We start from the raw sequence: 22,653 nt of genomic DNA on the forward strand, positions 1-22,653 counted from the left end.
TTCTCTGTAGTGTAATTGTATTATAAAGTCACCAAGCTCACCATATATATATATATATATATATATACACATGTATGTAAACTGTTTATAAAGTTAACATAATATATAGCATATCCGCAATGCTTGCTCATCATTTCAAAAAACAACTGTATCATTTCAATGTAGCTTTCAAATAAGAAACTTTTATTTTGTGTCAACCACAAATAATGACGATTGAAGACAGAGGAACTCAACCACAAAAAAAAGTATCCCCTGGTTTTATTTAATATTCATATGTAATATAACATTCAGAACATTTTTACGATACGATTTGTTCATAATTACAGTGCTCCACAAAATAGAGGAAAAAATGAATACACGCTGAAAAAGAGGCAAGAGATCTTGGAGTCCCGTCACTGAGAGTCTCTCAAAAGTAACAAACGCCACGAGAGTGACGACAAACCTGAGCATCAACACTTTCCGATCTTCATGTTAAATACCCACTGCGATGGAGGCAGAGCACAGCCAATAATTTAAAATGTCTCTTATCAAACCATGCCGAACAAACATAAACGAGTAACCCCGTCACATTTAAACAAACGACTAATTCTAAATGCCGCCCCACAGAACTGACTCAAATGTACTGGTGTGTGATTCCCTTTGACCTGCGCTCTCTTCCTGTTAGTCTCATCAGTGCTCTAGTTTCCAGGGAGGCCTGAACTCAGAAATAGGGAGTGGAGTGCAGTGTGTCGTGTCAAAGTTTCGCATATACTTTCGTGCCTGAAAGAGAGGAAAGTCATGTTAGATTGATGACCTTTAAACAGTATTATATATTATATAGAGAGAGAGAAAGAGTAGCATTTTTATTTACTGGGTATACTCTATTATTTTTGTAACATACCAAGAATAGAGCAAGCTGCCTTCTGCCCTCGAGTGTCATGTCTTCACCTGAAACAAAAGACAGAAGATCAGATCACCAACAGTCAAATGTTTGTCTGTTTTAAGCAGAAACTGTAGCCATAGTGATGGAAGTCACTGCTGAACTTTCTCGTTTCTATCACACCAGCCCATTTAAAGGGGTCATATGATGCGATTTCAAGTTTTCCTTTCTCTTTGGAGTGTTACAAGCTGTTCGTGAATAGATCAGATCCCTAAAGTTGCAAAGACTAAAGAAGGCTTAACTTTATCATTGCTGCCACCGCCGCCGCCATGTTTTGAAAGCAAAACTACTTTGTTTGATCTTCCAAAAGAGGACACGACTAGAAATCAGTGGTTAAGTTGTACTTACAACACTGTTCCAGAACAGTTTAACCCAAATATTCAGATGTGTGCAGCACATTTTATGGAGGACTGTTTCCTGATCCTGGTAGAGTAGACTACAATGCCGGCTGTTCTGACTCGCAGACTGTAAGTACGTTTTTTATATTTAAAGGATTTGCCACTGACGATTCAAACGCGAGTTTTGAGCAGTGTAGAGTAGCACTTGTTGTTTGTCATTTCTCCGATCACAAACGCAGACAAGGTTTTATGTTTACGCGACGCGTAAAAAGACAGTACAAGTCATTATAATCAGTAATTATGTCCCCACTGGATGCAACAAATGCCTCATTTATAATGGGTTTTCATATTTTTGTCTCATCGCTCCAGGACACGGCATCACAATATGGTAGGTGTGTAATATTTCCGTCACTCGCTTGAGATATCCGACCAATCACAACGCACTGCATAGCTGGCCAATCACAGCACACCTTGCTTTTCAGACCGATGAGCTTTGTAAAAAATCGACGCGTTTCAGAAAGGCAGGGCATAAAGGAGAAACAACAATGTACAGTATGTGGAAAATAATGAGCTTTTTTAACCTTAAACCACAAACACATTGCATTACACCAAATAATGTTCTTTTTAGCAACATCATATGACCCCTTTAATCAAACAACAAAAAAGAGATAATCTCTCACTGCTCTTGACTAAATTACTTTTGTAACTTTAAAAAGAAGAAATATATATTGAATTTACACAGTGAATAATATGCAGTGTTTTCATACATTTGATTACATTAAACAATGTATGTAGCATTTCTTATTTATTTGTTCTACTGTAGTTTTTTGTCCTATTGTTTGTAATTATTTTTATTTAAATCGCAGATTGTTTACTTTTCAGTGAGCTTGAGTTGTTTTTTTTATTTAGGCTTGTATTCGTTTTTTGTGATATTGACCCCTTTAAGTTCTGGACGTGAGCATGGCTACTGTGTTTGAAGCACGTACCAACACTCCAGGGGAACAGGGGCTCTCTGTCTGTCTGATAGGACTGCAGCACAGACAAGCACCAATCATCATCCACCTCATAGCCTGTGTACACAGATTCTGAGGAACAGAGGAAAAAATTACGCACTTTTACACATTCTGCTTAATAGAGCCAAATTAAACAGAGAAAGCAGAACAGATACCGACTACATAATTATTTTCATATTAGAGTGCATAACCAGTGCTATGGCCAATATGCTAATTCAGGGGTTTTCAAACTTTCTGATGCCCAAATAATTATCCTCTTGCAAGGGAACCCCTTCTGGAAATATAAAAAGACAGCTGTATTTATGTACAGTATAAAGACTACATTTATATTGTACAAAATAAAAATATAATAAATACATGAAAAATTATCTGGAAAATGTTTAGTTTATATTAAACAGGCACTATCTGTTTTCTATCTACTATTAACGATTAATGTCGGATGTGCAAACATGAAAGAAAATATGGCTGTCAACTGAGATTAATCTCATGATTTTTGACCAGTCTTTACAAAGCAAAATGAAACCGTAATGTCATAAATTCTGTATATTTGAACTGATATTACTTATTAATTTTTACACTTTTCTCTAAACTTTTGCACTCCTTGGAACCCAGTTTGAAAAACCCTGTTAAAATAAATAAAAATACACTAAAACCATAAATCAGGGTTATGCTACATTTCAGGCATATGCCACATAGTACAGAAAAAGATCATTTAAATTTGAATTAGAATTTTTTTTTTTTTTTTTAAATATAATCGACCTCAGATATTAAGGAAGAAAAATACATGTTAATATTAATATTTTACATAAAATATTCTTTTTCAATAATGACCAAGAGAATAAAAATTAATTAGTTAATAATATTATTATTATTGTTCATTTTAACATTAATATTAATAATCTATATTACTTATATCCATGTGCAGTTCATATCCATGTGACATCAGGGGTTCAACCTTAATTTTATAAAGCTACGAAATAATTTTTTGTGTGCAAAGAAAACAAAAATAACAACATGGACTATTTTAATGATGTCCTTAAAACCTTTCTGGGCCTTGAATGTGTCAGTTGCATTGCTGTCTATGCAGGGTCAGAAAGCTCTCGGATTTCATCAAATATATCTTAATTTGTGTTCTGAAGATGAATGAAGGTCTTTTCCTTTTTGGCTGAACTATCCCTTTAAAATGAATTCACTATAAAAGCACACCTTCTTCAATCTGTGTCCCTGCTGCGAGCCACTGCCTGACTGCCCTGAGAGCGTCCTCTGTCATGACTTTAGGATACCTGAGAGACACAGAGAAAGAGAGATGAAAGCAACCGACAGAGCAGAACCAGATGAAGCAGTTGGTGTGATCTGTGTCTGACCTGTACTGGAGTAGTTTGAGCAACAGGTCATTCCCTCTGTTAGACATGATGTTTTCTGGACCCCTGTATAAAAACATAACATGCCATGTCAACATCAACAACAATTCACGTTTGCCTTCGCAAGCATCAGTGTGTGTTCATCCGTGTCCTGGATAACTCACGTGGTAGTGATGATTTCATCTTTGGTTCTTCTGATCAATAACACTGGTCCCTGGTACCTGAAATGAGAGCAAACATATTTAGATGAAGCTCATACTGTTAACGTTTTGTTTTTACTTTTAAATAAATCATAATAAAAGGTGACTAACTTGCAGAGCTGTTCAGCGTTGTTCAGGTTCATGTACTGCCTCACTGTATGGGTGACCAAGGGTCCTGCGGAATGGAAACAAACCCATTCGTTTGTTAATTTTTTTAGGTCACTCCTTCGAGAACCGAGTAGAGATGAAAAGAATAAAGCACTCACTCCAGCTTTCAGGCATGACCTTTAGCGCAAGTGGTAAAAGGTCATCAAACGAGGCATCTAGAACCAGAGCTCGGATCTCTGGGTAAGACATCGCAGCCCAACTGGCTAAAATAGAGCAGCACATTAAGAACGAAAACAAATTAATCCTTTTTTTCTGTTGTGGATCAGTGTTTTCTGATGGCTGGTGTGGGATTGTTTACCTGTGAAGCCCCCTATTGACCAGGCGTACACAATAATGTCACTCAACTGGAAGCCCAATTTGTGCACGGCAAACTGAATGACGACATCCATCGCATTGGCCTCGTTTTGAGGAAATGGAACTCCCTGAAAAACACAGAGGTTTCCAACCATTTTACATTTTGGATAAAACACATACGAATCCTACATTACTTGTGTCATTAATTGTGTGCTGTTATGCCAAGGTCAGTGTGAGGAACAGATGGCGTGATGTTGACTTACTGTACTGCCGCCAAACCCTGGGTGATTCCAGCCCAACACTGAATATCCACCTGAGAGGAAACAGTTTGACATGCATCTAGTGCTTTAATGTAATGTAAAATAAAATATAACACAGACGCATTGAGCCACAAACATTTACCTTCCAGTGGTGTGTTCATGCAGCCGACCTCATAGAATCCTGCGTTTCCTTCACAGCAGATCACCTGTGATGTACATTATATCAGTATATAATACGTTATTTCAATATACTACTTTGTTCCGTGAAGCTCCTCTAGTATGGTTTCTTCTGCTCTGTTGTAGTGGTACATTTACTTCACACTATAAACATACTTACCAGAGTTTTTCCGGCTCGTCCTCCATCTTTCCTCCGGTCCACAAACATGGTGTCAATTTCATTCCCATCACAAGCTACCAGTTTGTTCCGCTGACCGTCATACTGAACATAAACACACAAATAATCGATGAATTTCCATATAGAGTATATACTGGAGTTCAAACACGCCCCCACATACAGTGGTGTGAAAAAGTGTTGGCCCCCTTCCTGATTTCTTATTTTTTTTGCATGTTTGTCACACTTAAAAGATTCAGATCATCAAACAAATTTTAATATTACACAAAGGCGGGGCATAGAGGACCTACAATAATGTATAGTATTTGAAAAATAATGTGAGTTTTTTTAACATTAAAGCATGTCAACATATTCTGTTACACTAAATAATGATCTTTAAAATAGCATCATATGTCCCCTTTAATTGAAAAATCCTGAAATAACAGTTTCCACAAAAATATTAAGCAGCAGAAATATTAAGTAGCACAACTGAAGACTGGAGTAATGATGCTGAAAATTCAGCTTTGCCATCACAGCAATAAACTACATTTTAAAATATGTTAAAATAAAAAAACAGTTATTTTAAATTGTTCTATTTTCTTAAAATATTACTGTTTTACTGTATTTTTATGCATTACTGTTTTACTGTATTTTAAATGCAGCCTTGATGAGCATAAGAGACATTTTCAAAATCATTTAAAAAACACAAGGTACTGAATAAGGGATTTCTAAATATTTTTCAAAGAAATTGACAACTATATAGAAAGTGTACAGTAATTATGCATTTTCAGTGTAATTATAATTAAGATCAAAGGTACGGTAACTCTCAAATGGATTTTTGGGATAATACAATCACATATGTAACCTACATATAAAATGCCGTTTTATGGCATTTTCTGTAAAAAAAAAAAATTACTGAACAAGAAAAAAAATATTTAACAAAGATTTCACTCATAAAATTCAAATTTAAGATAATTTTTCATTTTAGTTCTTAAAGTTTTTTTTATTGCTAATTTATGTCTTTTTTGAAATCCCTGATATTTCCATTTCCATGGGAGTTCATAATGTGAGAAGCTACATGTTTTCCTGAGAAGTGATTTGAATGTGTTGTACTGTAGTGTGGGTTTGTACTTGTATGTGTGTTACCTCTTCTACGAGTCTGGCCTGGCCCTGCTGTAACATGGGTCTCATGGCCTTTTGCAGCAGACCCACTGAGCCCGGGTATAGCATCCTCCGGCCGAACGAGTGCACTATCAAATAACTACACAAAACACACATATGAGAACCTATGCTGGTGACCTCTGATCTAAACCTATGCATCTGTACAACCCTAACAATAAAGTCAATGTATTATCACACACTCTTACCTCAAGATGTGGCATGGTAGTGTGCGAACTGAATTTAGCACACTGTCTGCTGCTCCTCTGTGTTTTGGCTCTGGCCTCAGCTTGTTTTAATAGATTAATTAAATGTTTTGTTTTACTGTATTTTTATGCATTACTGTTTTACTGTATTTTAAATATGTTTGTGGTTGTGATAGCTGTTATGGATTTACATTATAGATGTGTTATCACAGCCTTCATATCAATTAGCCTTAAATAATACCTCATTTTCACTACATGTATGTAAAAACTTCACATAAACCTCGCTAATGTTATTTGTATGTTTTATTATGTTTTTATTAATATGTGACCCTGGACCACAAAACCAGTCTTAAGTCGCTGGGGTATATTTGTAGCAATAGCCAAAAATACATTGTATGGGTCAAAATGATTGATTTTTCTTTTATGCCAAAAATCATTAGGATATTAAGTAAAGATCATGTGTGGATTTTTTGGATAATACAATCACATATGTAACCTACATATAAAATGCCGTTTTATGGCATTTTCTGCAAAAAAAAAATTACTGAACAAGAAAAAAAATATTTAACAAAGATTTCACTCATAAAATTCAAATTTAAGATAATTTTTCATTTTAGTTCTTAAAGTTTTTTTTATTGCTAATTTATGTCTTTTTTGAAATCCCTGATATTTCCATTTCCATGGGAGTTCATAACGTGAGAAGCTACATGTTTTCCTGAGAAGTGATTTGAATGTGTTGTACTGTAGTGTGGGTTTGTACTTGTATGTGTGTTACCTCTTCTACGAGTCTGGCCTGGCCCTGCTGTAACATGGGTCTCATGGCCTTCTGCAGCAGACCCACTGAGCCCGGGTATAGCATCCTCCGGCCGAACGAGTGCACTATCAAATAACTACACAAAACACACATATGAGAACCTACGCTGGTGACCTCTGATCTAAACCTATGCATCTGTACAACCCTAACAATAAAGTCAATGTATTATCACACACTCTTACCTCAAGATGTGGCATGGTAGTGTGCGAACTGAATTTAGCACACTGTCTGCTGCTCCTCTGTGTTTTGGCTCTGGCCTCAGCAGGGACACGCCACCTTTAGACAGCTTCCTGCAGACAGAGGAAGTGCAAGAACATTAGAAACATGCACACATCTCAAGAGCTAGCCGATGACACCCAATTAAAGCAAACCCCTCTAAAACACAAAGACTAAGAGAAAGAGAGAAACAAGCTTTACTTACGGACTACTGACTTCTTTCCAGCTGAAATCTACAGGCCAGTGTTTGTATAGGTTTAGCAAAAATCTAACACTGCGCATTAGGGGTCCAACTTTTTTCTCTTGTTCTCAAACTGTGGAGTCTATGGCACAAATAATATATCATGAATATCACTGCTTGGGTTTCTGATTTGGACTTAAAAAATAATACATATCAGTTTTCATGGTGGAAAAATGTGGAAATACTGGCTCATCTGGGGCAGCAGAAAAAATCAGTCATCTTGTTATTAGTGGTCAGTAATGAACTTAATCTGCAGATAGAATCTGTCATGTAACTTCATTATCATCGTAACCTAACAATATCAAATACAGTTAGCAGTGCTTGATTGTCATTTAATAACACAATTATTACAGAATGCTATTAACCACATCTTTGTAAGGCACAGACTCTCTCGCGCAAGAGAACAGCAAAGACAATCTCCACTGATACCATTATATCAATAAGATATACAATACAACCATGATCACATAACTACATCATACTGGATATAACATTTAACTACAGTATTTGAACTGCATTCTATGTACCTTAATATTACACTTGCACCATAACATCTTTGATTCAGCTATTCCAATGCTCAAATTAAACAAGATCATACCTTAGTCATGATGTAAAAGAGCTCATTCAGTACAGCACAGCTCATTCACAACCTGAATATCAGTGCTCTTCAGGTCTAAAACCTCTTATGAACCGGACTAAAAATACATACAGCACTACTGTGAGAGCATTAGCCTGTGACTCATATGATATGATTACACCTGCTGAACGTAACATTAAGACTGAACCAATCAACAACTGCTTATGCAATAACATTAAGATCTGCATGCAGAAACGCACAATATTTGGTATATTATTTATAGTGCTGTTAAATGATTAATCGCATCCAAAATAAAAGTTTTTGTTTACATAATATATGTATGTGTACTGTGTATATTTATTATGTATATATAAACACACACACAGTATACATTTTTTTTAATATTTACATGCATAAATTTATATTCATATCATTTATATGATATAAATATATTTAATATATAAACAAACATTTTCTTGATTATATACATGCATGTGTATTTATATATACATAATAAATATACACACAGTACACACACATATGTAAACAAAAACTTTTATTTTGGATGCGATTAATCGTTTGACAGCACTAATTATTTACATAGTAACAAAATGGAAACAAGAAGAAAAATAAAAGTGTTTAGTGCATGTATAATACACTTTTACCTGTAGGTGTATTGGACAGTAGAATTACAATTTTAGCACATAAACAAATAGGTTTGTGGTTATATTATGCTGTATTTGTATTTTACCTTTCCTATAGAGATAACAGAGGAGCAGTGGAGAACTGTAGTAGGACAGAGACCACAGCACCGAGGCCTGAAGGACAACACATGACAGTGATTAAACTTCATATTACAAAACCTTTGGGCTGTTTCTTTTTTTAACATTTGGTCACTACACCAACTGCAGGAAAATGTGCAATGAAACTGTGATCACATACCCAACCGAGGATGCTGTCTGTGTGTCTCTCCAAACCTCTGGGCTGATAATTCCAGCCCTACATAAGACAAAGAAACGCCAGTTATGAGTCTGGTGTATCTTTACAAAAGTTTGCCATGGTGACCATAGTTTCTATATTTATTAAAACCACAGATATTGTTACAAAAAACTTGTGGTCACTTGGTATTAGATACAGACCAAAAATAGGTTTGATAGACACAATGCACCAATATTCTCGCATATCTACTCTTCAAAGGTTCACTGTAATTTATTGTTTGGTTGTTTGTATGCATTCTTTTTCACATAAAAACTATTCATTCCACAACCATTCATTTTTTTTGGAGCAGACTCACATAAACACATGAAAAGAAATGTTTTAATTTATATCCCATGACAACTAGTAGACTCTAGTAGTACTAGAGTATCATTATTGATGCTGTTATTGTTATTAAAAGTCAAAATCCATATTGTGTTTTTACAGTTATAGCCTAATTTATTATTTAGCCCAATAATACAGTTATAGCCTAATGCTATTTATTTCGACAAATTTGCTACAGTGAAATATCTGTGAAGTATACAGCATGTATAAATAATGTAATTAGCACAAAGTAAGCAAAGGGAAAAAATGACTAGACATGAAAACATTTAGATAAATATAGATGGTTACAACAATATCTGTCAGTCTCTAGTTTTAGCCAATACAACGTTAAACAAACAAACTAATTATTTTTGAGGGAGAGCCTACAGTATAAATTACAGTAGTAAAAACAAAACGTTTCCTTGGTATTTTAAAGGGTAGATTCTCTGTGAAGAGGGTAAAAGAAAGATTACCACCATTTTACTCATTATTCAGTTATTATTGCAACAGTCTAAGTATGATTCATAGCAATGACAAATGTCAGATGTCTAACCCAAACAGAAACGCAATAATTCGACGCGTGTGTGCGATAATAGTGTTGTTATGGTTGTGCTCATTCGACCATTAGAGATAAGCTCTCTGTCAATGGATGTGTCTCAAAACCGAGTGAGCTGCCTATCTATACAGTGTTTTAGGACATCATTTGAATTTGTTCCGTTCCGATCCGATCAAATCAAATCGCATATGATGATCAAATGCTGTCTAGATAGGCAGCTCACTAAGATTTGAGACTCCGCCAATAGCACAATAATGCACTTCCGCACACTCTTGCGAGACTGATCTCAGCAGTGTTTTAAGGCTATGGCTCAGTCTAAAGGGGAAGTCAGAGTCGTACCCTGCGGGGCGGTCTGCCGTCAGTACGTGTCTGGTCCGGTGAGCGATGGACCCGCTGTAGATTGGGCCCGAAAAGGCACCGGTGCCACATCCAGCCGGCCATTCTCACCTCGGTCAGGAACTACGGCGGCCTGCGAGGATCAGATTCAGAAGTACTACAGCAGCGAATGCGAAAAATAAAACCACGTCACATCCGCGGCTTAGGTGTTCATTGAACAAGAGATGTGTTTTATGAAGGAATATTACAGACAAAATTAATCAAATAAATGCACCATAATAAAATAAATACATCATAAAATGTTGCAATCAATAAATAAAATGGATTACTTATAATAAATAAGGCTCAATTGTTTGTTCACGTGTCTAATGTATTTTTATTTGCTGAAAAAGTAGTCCTTATATGTTTATTTTATGATATGTTAATTTAAATTTGACATTGGACAAACAGATGTATTATAAACGAATCTCATTTTATAATAAATATATGTATAGTAAAAGATAGTGTTTCAATGCACGAATGTGATCATAACGCATCAAGTTTTATTTATTTGCTCACGTCATATTTTTTTATTTTTATCAATCAATCAATTGATCAGTTAATCAATTATTTATTTTGCTGAAACATGTCATGATATATTTATTTTTGTATACATATTGATGGACTTATTTTTGACACAGAATAAATATTTCTATTATAAACAAATGGTATTTTCAAATAAATATTTATAACAAATAACAATTATATTTTTTTACATTCATATTTTATGAAGTATTAACTTTTCATAATTGTGTTGTGGATAAGTATTTGCTATATGAGTTTAATGTAACTTTACAAGACACGATATTTTTATAATACATAAAATGGCAACCATAATTTGAAATTTACAGACATTTTCAAAGGTGTTTTCCACATATTTTGAATTATGCAATGTTTGTGTTGTGTTTTGGGGTTAAAAGAAAGGTCTATAAACTTAACTGAAAATATGCTTATTTTACCTGCATAGTACCATTTTGTCCCCACATATTCTCTTCTTACAGTGTACTATTATTGACATTATAAAAAGCTGCTATCAAAACAGATATGAAAAAGTAAGAAAACACAAAATGAGAAAAAGTTTTTGAAAACCTCAAACATTTTTTGAATAAGTGCCGTACTAGTAACAAGAACAATTAAGTGTCATAAGATAAGACACAAGTCACATATACATATTAAGTTTTATTTCAAATACAGTTTCACTGTAAATGTTTAATAAACTCAACCACACAACTGGTTGTATCTGAAATGAAACACACACACATAGAGAAGGAAAACATTATCAGGACGATTAATGCACAAAGAGCACATGAAAAATGACACGCCTGCACTGTCCCCCACATGACCTGCAGCCAATCATGTCTCACCTATCTAATTCTTTATATACATCCATTTCACCCGTTGGCTTGAGATCCTAGAGAGAGAGACAAACAGGGACAAGGATGAGAAGGGCGGAGATGTCTCAGATTTATAGTTTGGCAGAGGTTTGATTCGGTTCATCTGCTAATATCACTAATGCAGGCGTGACAGAACTGGGAGGAAACACACACACACACACACACACACACTCACTGTCAAACAGATTGTAAAATGATGGGACCTGGTTTTTGGAAGACACACACACACACACACACACACACTGTCAAACAGATTGTAAACTGTTGGGACCCGGTTTTTGGAAGACACACACACACACACACACACACACACACACACAATTACTCATTGCTCTGCCTGAGAAGGACTATAATAACTCACCATGTAGACTGCGCCTTGGGGAGGTGTCTGCTGGGAGAAGAGAGGGAGAAAAAGAGGAAGGGAGAAATATATTTAATAATAGAGCAGAGATAGATATACATTGAGAAAGAACGACAAGGAGAGAGAGAGAATGAAAGAAAGAATGGGTAGTAAAAATAGATTTAATAATACAGCAGGGGGGAGAAGGAGAAACAGCAAAATAGAGGGAGAGAAGGAGGTGCTGTGCATTTCAATCACCTGTCTTAGATCATCAGGATTTTCATAGATGTTCTCCACCTCTCCGGAGAGGTGAGACAGCGATTGCTCGACACCTATGTGAACACAGACACGTGAGGGCTTCTGTCCATCAACATCTGCCAGGGTGAACTGACAGCCTTCAGATATTTGATGGACAGACTCAGGGGGGAAAAGACAAATGCAGGGCCTTACTTCCACTGGTGAGGCAATAGCCCTGTCTCCATAGCAACACCCCAACAGCTACGGCAATCAGGGGGATCAGAAATAGGAGGAATGAGAAGGTGGAAACATAAGAGGATGCTGAAACATCTCCTGCTGGGGGGAGTGTGAGAAAGGCAGAAAAAGAAACGCTAAGTTATGTCACCCATCAGTGAGTGTGCAGAAGTGTGTGTATCAGCACTCACCTGCAGGAGGCAGTGCAGGCCCTGGAGAAAATGTTGGACCTTCAACAAGAGTTGAGTAGACAGGAATGGTTAGAAATGTATTAATTAATTCCAGGAAAATAAAATATTTAAAATATAAATCAATAAAATCAAATCAAATAGTGGGACAGCGTATGTAACTTTAGATGCAAACACAGCGAAAGCAGAAGAAACAAATGATACCAACAGTAGACATGATCTAATGAGTATTTAAATATCCCTGAATGCATGTTTTGGAAAGATGAAGAGACATGGAGGATGAGGAAGAGAAATGAACAACATATGTTTTGCATATGGTGAGGTGACATCATTCATGCAAACAATGAATGGTGCTGTTCTTATCTACCCTCTCTCAGTCTCACTGTGATCTGCATGTTGTATGTTTGATGACACTGCTGACTTTGAAATACCCTCTAATCATGATTTAAACTCCAGCAAAAAATAAATAACAGCAACATAATAAAATAATAGTAATAATGTTTTAAATAGTTCTGAATTAAATTTGTTTTTGCATCTGAACCTAGAAATTCAAATTTCGTCATCGTTTGTTTCATTATTTAAGTAATTTACTGAAAATAGGGGCATCTGCTCTATCCCTCTTTGACAAATTAAATGACAGAGGCAGGAATTTGTGAATAAATCATTTGAAATGGATTTGTGAAGCAGTTTAGTGGATTGATTGTAAAGATCTGATTCAAATGAATGATTCATTCACAAGCCGACATTGCTAATTCACTAAGCAGAGCTAGGGCTTAAATTTCACTCTGTTCCTCTGACAAAGCTATCATATGACTTCAGAAGACTTTTATGGACCACTCTTAGGGGTTGGTCACACAAAATGTTTTTTTGTTTTATTTTTGCTTTCCACTTTTCCATAGCTTTTCTATATAAACTTGCTCTAGACATGTCTGATTATTACTATTGTGTCTCGTGTATTCTGAAGTGTCTCATGTATCACATGGCATTCTAAAAATGCAGCACTCAAGTTTAAAGTTGAGCATAGGCGGTTTTTTCCAGTGCCCTGCATCTCATGTTTTTTTTTCCATTCCGTTGTGCTGCTTTTCCATTGTTTTCTATGTAAACATGCATTGGATGGATGTGCACTTGTGACTTATATCTTTTGCAGTGTCTCTCACTAAAATTTAGACATTTAAAAATACTTTTTAAAAATGCACCTCTAGTTCTGATGAGCTACCAGTACATTCTTGAAAATTTCTCCTCTCATGTTCAATAAAAGAAAGAAATTCACACAGGTTTGGAACAACATGAGGATGAGTAAATGATGACAGAATTTTCATTTTTGTGTGAACTATCCCTTTAACAGCAGAATTCTGCAGAAGGTCTATTTTCTGCACCCTGCTGCTCCAGAGACTCACTAGCCATGTTTTAAATCATCCATTATGATGGAGTTAGGTTTCATGAAATTGATTGGTCAAGGGGCTCGCACATGATTGTGTTACAGTATGGTATGTGACCTTTCCGGTGACCTACATGATTCCACTAACTAATGTTCTCGTCACTGGTTCATTAAATTCAATGAAACACAGAAGGTCTATCACACAGAACAAATATAACTAATTGGAATAAATATTCACCTGCAGTCTGACCATTTTCCGTTTTTTAAAGTGAGTGTTGACACCTTGACTTAAAGAATGTCCAGCAAAAAAAATAAATAGCGAGAAGCAAAAAAAAAAAAGTGCCAGACAGAGGGAGAGAAAAGAATAGCATACAAATAACTAATTGGAATAAATATTCACCTGCAGTCTGACCATTTTCCGTTTTTTAAAGTGAGTGTTGACACCTTGACTTAAAGAATGTCCAGCAAAAAAAATAAATAGCGAGAAGCAAAAAAAAAAAAAGTGCCAGACAGAGGGAGAGAAAAGAATAGCATACACTTTCTCTCACCTATACTGGCCATTGTGACGGTGTACATATATTGCACTGATTTTCCATTTTTCAGATACAGAGTGCAGGCATACTGTCCAGCTGTCTCAGGCGTCACAGGGAGCACTACAGAGGTTGTGATCCAGCCCAAAACAGCAGCTGACTGCAAAAAGCGTCTAGGATCCTGAACATACGACCACATTACAGCTTTAACTTGAGATCGTTCTGAGTACATACAACTCAGATCCAGAGCGTTGTGGGATGACTTGGTGTATCCTGAGGGGGAAACCGACAAACAGATGATGAGAGAGGAGAAATGAATGTGAAGGGTTAAAATGATATATATTCATTAAACAGCCGGGTGTAGCCGGTCAGATGAGCTTGACTGTGACTGATGTACAGTGTCTCCTCAAACTCAAAGCAGTATCAATCCTGAGCTAATTGAGCTTGGTGGTTTCCACAGTAATGCCACAACCCACAGAATTGTCAGCAGCAACGGGCAGGTGTAATTACACATAATGAGATCTGTAATGATGCCTACTAAAAAACATTATGTTAGAGAGAGGGAGGGGAGTGAGATATATATAGAAAGAAGAGACAAAAGTAAAAGAATTGAGTGAGAAAAAAGAGAGCGGGGAGGACATAAGGGGAAAAAGAGATTAAAGTAAGAACACGGGGAGATCAGATTAAGAATGGGAGAGAAAGATGAAATTCAAGACACTGACTGATTGACTCTTGCATGCTGAACTACTGTGATTGATCGAACCGCCTGTGCAATTATAAAATGAATCCAAGAGCAATGACGCAAGAACATGCATCATTAAGAGTCAGTGAACGAGTGTTCTGGTGTGCACTCTCTGATAATGACTGTTTAATCATGGTTGCAAAATGTGAAATGTTTTGAATGGAAAAGTTGACAGTCGAACAAAAATGTTGTTATTATTTTCGCACCCTCTTTCAGTAGTTTTAATTCATCTCTTATCCAAGAAAACTCAAGAAAACTGGTCCGAATTCCTTTGCAATATCACAAAATGGCATTGAATATCTTCCACTGTGTAGTGCTGGTGTCTGTTTTGAAATTGTTTTATAGAGATTCCTGAATTACATAAAATATCAGACAGAAGATTGAAATCAATTGGTATTCACACAGCAGAAACCATTATATATGTCATGTCAAAAAGTTGTTGTGACTTAGATGTACACAAAAATATTACCATGTAAAACACTCATCCAGGAAGACCTTGCACAAGTAGAGTCCTCCATCCTTTAGGGCCGGGCTTAACAGGAAGGAGAAGTTCCCAGCAGCAGCCAGGGAGGTGGGGTCTATCAAATGTAGGTGGGGTTTGGTCTGGTTGGTGTAGCTCCGTCTCCAGCGGTCAAACTGGAATATGAGCTCCATTCTTTTTGAATCAGGATACTCCCAGTAGAGCAGCACATAGTCACCAAGGACAGGAGGACATGCTAAAGTGACCAGTGAACGAGAGAGGGCTGCCAAAGACCTTGGGACTACTGTAGAGGACACAGGGTAGTGGAGAAAGATAAAGTGACCTAGGGGAGACAAGAGATGCATTCAACACAAGAGAATGTGCGAAAACAAAAAGCGCAAGGCAAAAGAGCTGTAAAAAGAAACTGAAAAAAGCCAATCAAGTGAAAAATGCACTGATGCAAGAACAATATTTTCAATTTGAATTGATCCCATCCATATAGTAATCCACTGTGCTGCTAGTCATTTTAGCCTCTTTGTTCTTCACACAGTCAAGTGAACAGAACATTACGAGTCCCAGAGCAAAGTCATATGGGGAGATATCAGAAACGAGACAGGCATGAAAATGGGGATTATGTTATTAAGCTCAAAGAAAGCTCTTCAGAAACATTCTCCTCTCAGATTTAATAACCCTGATTAACCGTTTGCTGACACAGCATTTGGGAAAAACAAACCATGTTTGTTTTGGGGCAAATTGATAAAGTTTATTTAATTGTTGTGTTCATTCAATACCATTCAAGCATTCAAAAAAATCTGTATTTAGTAAATTAAAAGAGCCTGATGGAGAATGTTTAGGTTTCATTGACTAGAGTAGGCTGCTGGGTAAATGGCAAGTAAGGAAGGTCCCATTTTATACACAATAGTATTCCAGTAACAAAAGAGCCAATTACCATGTGTCACATCTGTGAAAGAAAACACAGCTTTCACTGAAAGAGAAAAAAAAATAGTGGGACACAGAGAGAGAATTTTTTTTATGAATGTAGTCTCAGATCTGTAACCTTGTTTGAATTCAATATTAATAAAATGTACATTTAGACAATATTTTGTTTTGGCAGCAAGTGTAAATAGTAATAGATGTTATTTACACTAAGTGAAAATAGCATATTTTCTTAGTGATAGATGCTATTTAAACTACGTGCAAATAGCAATGGATTCTATTTACACTAAGTGAAAATAGTGGCATTTTTTAACAATATGCAATTTACACCAAGTGCAAATAGCTATAGTTTCTATTTACACTATGTTAAATTAGCAGGATTTTCTGCTATTTATACTACTTATTGCAAATAGTGGCAATTATCTGCACCTCAGTATCGTAGTTCATTATAAAACAGTACGCAATAATAATGTATTGAGTGTAAATTATAATTTTAATTCAAATTATTAAATAGATGCCACCTACCCTAACCCTATCCCATACTTTATTTTCAACTTTTCGATTATTTCCTTCATTTTTATTGAAAATAAATGCCTTTCCAATGTGATATGAGATTTGAAAAGGGAGAAATAAAGTTCGGCGGGCTCGAACTCGGGTCAATTGTGTCAATAAGCATGTGCTTAACCATCTATGCCACTGAAGGTGATGTTTATAAAGCGTTGTTTATAGTGTTGACTACCCCAATCACACGTTGGTGGGCGGAGTTAGTGTAAATAGCCTCTGCCAACAAGGCGGGCTATTTGCACTTAGTATAAATAGATACTCCGTTTTGTTTTTCATCAGTGAAAATAGTTCCAAACAAAGTCAAAACAGAATCAACCACTGCTTATGTGAGCAACACCCAGTAGTGGTGTAATAATGTAACTTGAATTATACAGTGTTTTGGAATGAACTGGTTAAGTGAATGATTCAGTGACTCATAAAGACAAGGGCTGCGTGTGAAATAGCGACTCTTTGAGCAGATACTTCCTTTAAATAAATAATTACTTTGTGAAACTTAATAAAAATATGTTCTATATAGTTTGAATCTGTGTCGTATAAATGTAATCCAGATGTACAGTACTACATTCATCATGCCATTGTCATGTAACCTACCAGTGTCAATTGCATTGCTTCACTGCTATTAACAAATCCTCTCCCGTCGCATTATGGGAAGTGTCAACTGGATGCACACTTCAAAATCTCACCGTAAATAGTAAGTCATTCCAGTTTTCTTCATTACTGTTTTATGAATCCTGTGAATTTGGACTGTACCAGTCTTTTCACGTACTGATTTTTTGCCTACTATATAGACACAATTAACTGGTAGAGATTTTGGACTATTGTCTCTATCGCAGTTACATCCTTCGATAAAAACGTATCATTTGCACATGTTTTTAAGCATTGCGGTTTAAAAACAAATGATTTTAAGCCGTTGAAAAGCAATCAACAGTGAAAGAGTATAATTTTACTATATGCACGCGAGAGCATGCGCATATGAAGACGGTGACCATAGAGCACCGAGTTATTTTTGCCGCTTTATAGGCCTTGAACGGTTAAATACACACACTTGTATGTGTCAAAATGCCAGTCTTCGCAAGTATCCTCGTAAACACAGTAATTTAGGTCTTAAAGGTGACATATCATGAAAATCTAACTTTTCCAGGTTTTTAATAATCAGGTCCCTGGTGCATCTACCAACCAAGGAAGCGTGAAAAAAATTAACCCAATCACTTTGTTTAGCTAAGGCTTTTTCTGCAAGCATCTGAGAAAAGGAGCTGAATTCGCTCCCTTGGTGACGTGGCAAAGGGATCTCATTATAATATTACCGCCCCTTAATCTGTAAACTTCCACTTAAGGCACTGTTATTTTGATTTCAAAAGCGACAACAGTGTACCAGCTCTAATGCCATGGTGAAAGTTTGAGCAAAACATGCTAACTGTTCTGTCTTTGGCTGCACAGACAAGCACAGAACAATATTTAGAGTTCCAGCCTCAGAGGAGACAAGAGAGCAGTGGATTTATTTATGTTCACACCAAGAATGGTAATCAACTATTTTTATGTTCTGTTTATTATAAGCACATACTACAGTTATGTCCTCTGCTGCTTTAAATGCTCAAGCTCTTTAAACCAGCCTGGATTCTGACTGACAATATCGTTCATCAGCTGGAAAAAATTCCGATAGAGATTCTAAAAATATAATTCCTGTCTCGTTATTGTTATAGTTGTGGTGTGGATTTATTCTCATAGAATTAAAACGATTATTAAAACTTTGTACCTATTGGTGTATTTAATTTTAGTGTATGTAGAGCGTCTATTTCTAAATAAAATAAGAATAAACTTTGTTTTTTGCTAGAAGGAAAAAAATCTGCTACATTAAATCCCTTCAAATCTTTCAAAAGATAACACTGACTAAGCAACTTATCTGACTGGCATGTTTTCAAAAAATATCTCCAAATCTCACTGCTCACTGTCACATTCACCCGGTGCTCCGAGACAGACGTGCCACTGTTACCATGGACACGGATTCTGCAGGTATAGATCCGTTGTCTTTACTGGTGACGCGAGGCAGCTTGCTGAGCAGACTGCCCGTGCCATGGGAGATTTCAGTGTGTAGCTGTTCACCTGAGGGAGACACCCACGTTCCCCAGGCGGCTACGGAGGAGGGAGACACCTGAGCTGCCAGTCTCACAGTACTGTCCAATGTGACAGGGGACGTGGGAGTGACATATACTGCAAAAGAGAAGGAGAGAATACCTGGAGATATCAGACACATTGAGACACGAAGAATGCATTGTGGTGCGGTTGTGTGGTCTACATTTAATCAGGCCGAGAAGAACAATCCTCTCCTGTAGCTTCTTGTCATCCTGCTCTATCACACAGGAGTAGCGTCCTTGCGCAGCTGCTGCGGCCCTGAAGATCAGTGAGGCATCTGCGGAGATCCCAAACATTCTGCCTCCAAACACTCTGCTGCTGCGTCCATCTGTTTGTCCGTCGATGCAGTTGGCTGATAACAAATATGACCAGCGATCCTCCCTGGCTGACATCATCTTCCAGGTAACCAGTACAGAAGATGTGGGTGGTGAATCAAAGCAGGACAGTGAGACAGATGTGTCCTCACGTACCATGACCACATCATTCCATACATCACCTATATAGACCAGATTCTTTAGGCACAAGAAGTCACACAGACTTTTTTACTGAAAATGCATTACATTTAGATAAATAAAACACATCATATCACCTAAACATTCAAATCTGCTGAAAATGTACTCACCTTCACACCATACAAGATGTCCAGATTTGGCGAGATTTAGAATTATTTCACTTGCTCACCAACAGTTTTGGGTTAGTTACTCATAAAATGTAATATATTACTCATTACTAGTTACTCCTGTCAAAAGTAATATACTTATTACTCCCGGCCAACAGTAACTAGGCTAGTTACACTACATACATTACTTTTCTATTACACCCCAAAAACTTGGTAATTGCATCATATTTGCAGCCTCTGAATACATGAAAGTTACAGATAAATGAAGAGTCCATTTGGCTCAAAGTGATGACAAGCCACAATATTTTAAGCAACTTCTGTTATTTAATAAAGCAGCAACATAGTAAAATCTGCAACAGTGTTCAAGTAGGTAGAACCAACCAAACATCTTACACATAACACTGCTTACCAATGGATCCTGTGCAGTAAATGGTGCCATCAGAGTCCAAACAGCTTATAAAAACATTACAATGATCCACAAGCTGCAAGCAGCTGTTTGGACTCATTCTGATGACACCCATTCACTGTAGAGTATCCATTGGCGAGCAAGTGATCTAATGCTACATTTCTCCAGATCTGTACCTGATGAAGAAACAAACTCATCTACCTCTTGAATGGTATGAAGGTGAGTACATTTTCAGCAATTTTTCATTGAGGTAACTACTTTTTTCATGCTGGACTGAAGTGAAAGCAATGATTAAAAAAGGAATAAAAAATGACTTTGTATTAAGTCTGTCTTTTTACATACATTTTGTCAAATCTTTTTTTCTCTGAATTATTTAGCAAACCCCCTTTCAGCCCCCTGGGGGTCTCTAGATCCCAGTTTGAGAACCCCTGTAGTGTAGCGTTGTGTAAGCTGCAGTTATCTATGTTAATCAGCCAATGAATATAAGCCCAATGCAATTTAGTGTCTCAGTGGTTCATTTAGATAACACAGAATCCCCCTTAAGTGCTTCTAGTCCCTAATGTATGTTTGATTTTTCGGTATATTATTAAATTAGTTATACTTGGAAATTTAACTTTTCAAGTTTCAAGTTCAACTTTATTTCAGCCAACCTAAAGTGATGAAACATTCCAAAGGTGGGTGGGTGAAAAAAACACATTGTCTAAATACATATGTATATATTAGATAAAAGATTAGCTTAAAATATAATAATACAAATAAAAATAATAATAACACAGGAAAGGCAGGAAATAACACAAGGCAGGAAAAGGGCCCGACATTAAGAGCTGAGAGCAACATCTGACAGAAGCTGATAACCACAACAAATTGTCAAAACACTTCCAAAAAACGGAAGCAATTTTACAAACATGGAGGCCGATAAAACAGAGCACACACTAATTTATATGCAGCTATATAATCATAATGAGATAAGTCGATGCTTTTATCTGCAGTCACATAGTTATGCTTCTGGCTTTAACAAGGAACGTTCTTATATGTTCCTTGTTAGAGCCAGAAGCATAACTATGTGACTGCAAATAACACCAAATAAGTTCCTTTCTGACCTCTAAATCATACGAAAAGTTGGTCGTCCATAAAAGTGGACAGAGCAGACTGTTAGGCAAGAGTCGACTGTGGGAATTGCTCGTGAAAAGACAGAGAGAGCATAAGAAAAAGGATTTAGAGATGTAATCAGAAATGGTCTTCAGCTTCTGGCTAAATGTCTTTACATCCCCGTAAATGTCTTTAATTAAAGCTAACAGACTTATCAGCACCTCCAAGTCCCATTACCAGCTCAGCTCCGAATCACCTCTGAGCTAAAGAATGAAAGAGGGTCTACAAAAAAAGAGAGATAAAACTGAAGAAAACTGAAATGGAGAAAGGATGGACTGGGTAAATGAGCAGGGGATAGAGAAACTTCAGAGAGAGCAAACTAGGGCAAAGCAGCTAATGAGAGTCATAGTAGGCTATACTGTGTGTGTCATTGGCCCCATGCAAACAATCAGAAAGAGAGAATGAGGAAAGAGAGGGATGCTTGGGTTATGATTTAATGGGGTGGTGGAAGTGACAGATACTGAATGTGACTAATGAGGTACAATCAAACATTCTGCCTATATAGGACAGATCTATTTCAGCAGACATATTGATCTCACTCAAACATACAGATTTGTTCTCTATTTTGCTTTCTATCTGAGGAAAAATCTAAAAAAAAGCATAACTTCTGAACAAAAGCTGTTTCGGAGATGTAGATCTGTAGAACTGGAAATATTTGCGCTTATTTCACAGATGATCCAGGGCTGGCCGTGATGTTTCAGTGACATGTTACCAGCAGGGGGAGCGCTAGAGCTACGTTTACTAGTTCATTTACTACAACTCGACAACTTGAAACAAAACTTGGCCAAAATATAATTCTGGCACTCATTACTTGTTCCTTTGCATTACCGGTAACTCCACGAAGCTCATGATGAATGCATCTGCGGTCAACTGGAAACGAAACCAAAAATACAAAGAGGAAAAGCACAAATCCAGCAAGAAACTAAGCTCATTTCTGAAACTAAACTCAGAGATTCAGAAGCCACGAAAAACGATCTTAGGCTATATTCAGAACGGACAGCATAACAGCCCGTTTGAACG

At 36.6% G+C, this 22,653-nt stretch overlaps 1 protein-coding gene and 1 pseudogene across 1 annotated transcript; both read right to left on the minus strand.

The window, feature by feature from the left end:
- Positions 1-36: 36 nt before the first annotated feature.
- On the minus strand, positions 37-10,451 carry LOC107551661 (protein ABHD16A-like). The gene is made up of 18 exons (XM_016233359.1): positions 10,291-10,451; positions 9,039-9,095; positions 8,790-8,914; positions 7,484-7,552; positions 7,245-7,352; positions 7,024-7,138; positions 4,891-4,992; positions 4,696-4,759; positions 4,557-4,606; positions 4,298-4,421; positions 4,098-4,202; positions 3,943-4,006; positions 3,796-3,852; positions 3,635-3,697; positions 3,477-3,553; positions 2,244-2,342; positions 881-927; positions 37-759 (listed from the first exon to the last, which is right to left on the minus strand). Exons 1-18 carry the CDS (start codon positions 10,390-10,392, stop codon positions 670-672), a joined length of 1,518 nt encoding a protein of 505 aa, XP_016088845.1. The 5' UTR covers positions 10,393-10,451; the 3' UTR covers positions 37-669.
- Positions 10,452-11,666: 1,215 nt separating this feature from the next.
- LOC107551662 (uncharacterized) lies at positions 11,667-22,482 on the minus strand (annotated as a pseudogene).
- Between the last annotated feature and the right edge of the window lie 171 nt (positions 22,483-22,653).

The sequence above is a fragment of the Sinocyclocheilus grahami genome, unplaced genomic scaffold (assembly GCF_001515645.1).
Source record: "Sinocyclocheilus grahami isolate Dianchi unplaced genomic scaffold, SAMN03320097.WGS_v1.1 scaffold429.1, whole genome shotgun sequence".
NCBI classification, from domain to species: domain Eukaryota; kingdom Metazoa; phylum Chordata; class Actinopteri; order Cypriniformes; family Cyprinidae; genus Sinocyclocheilus; species Sinocyclocheilus grahami.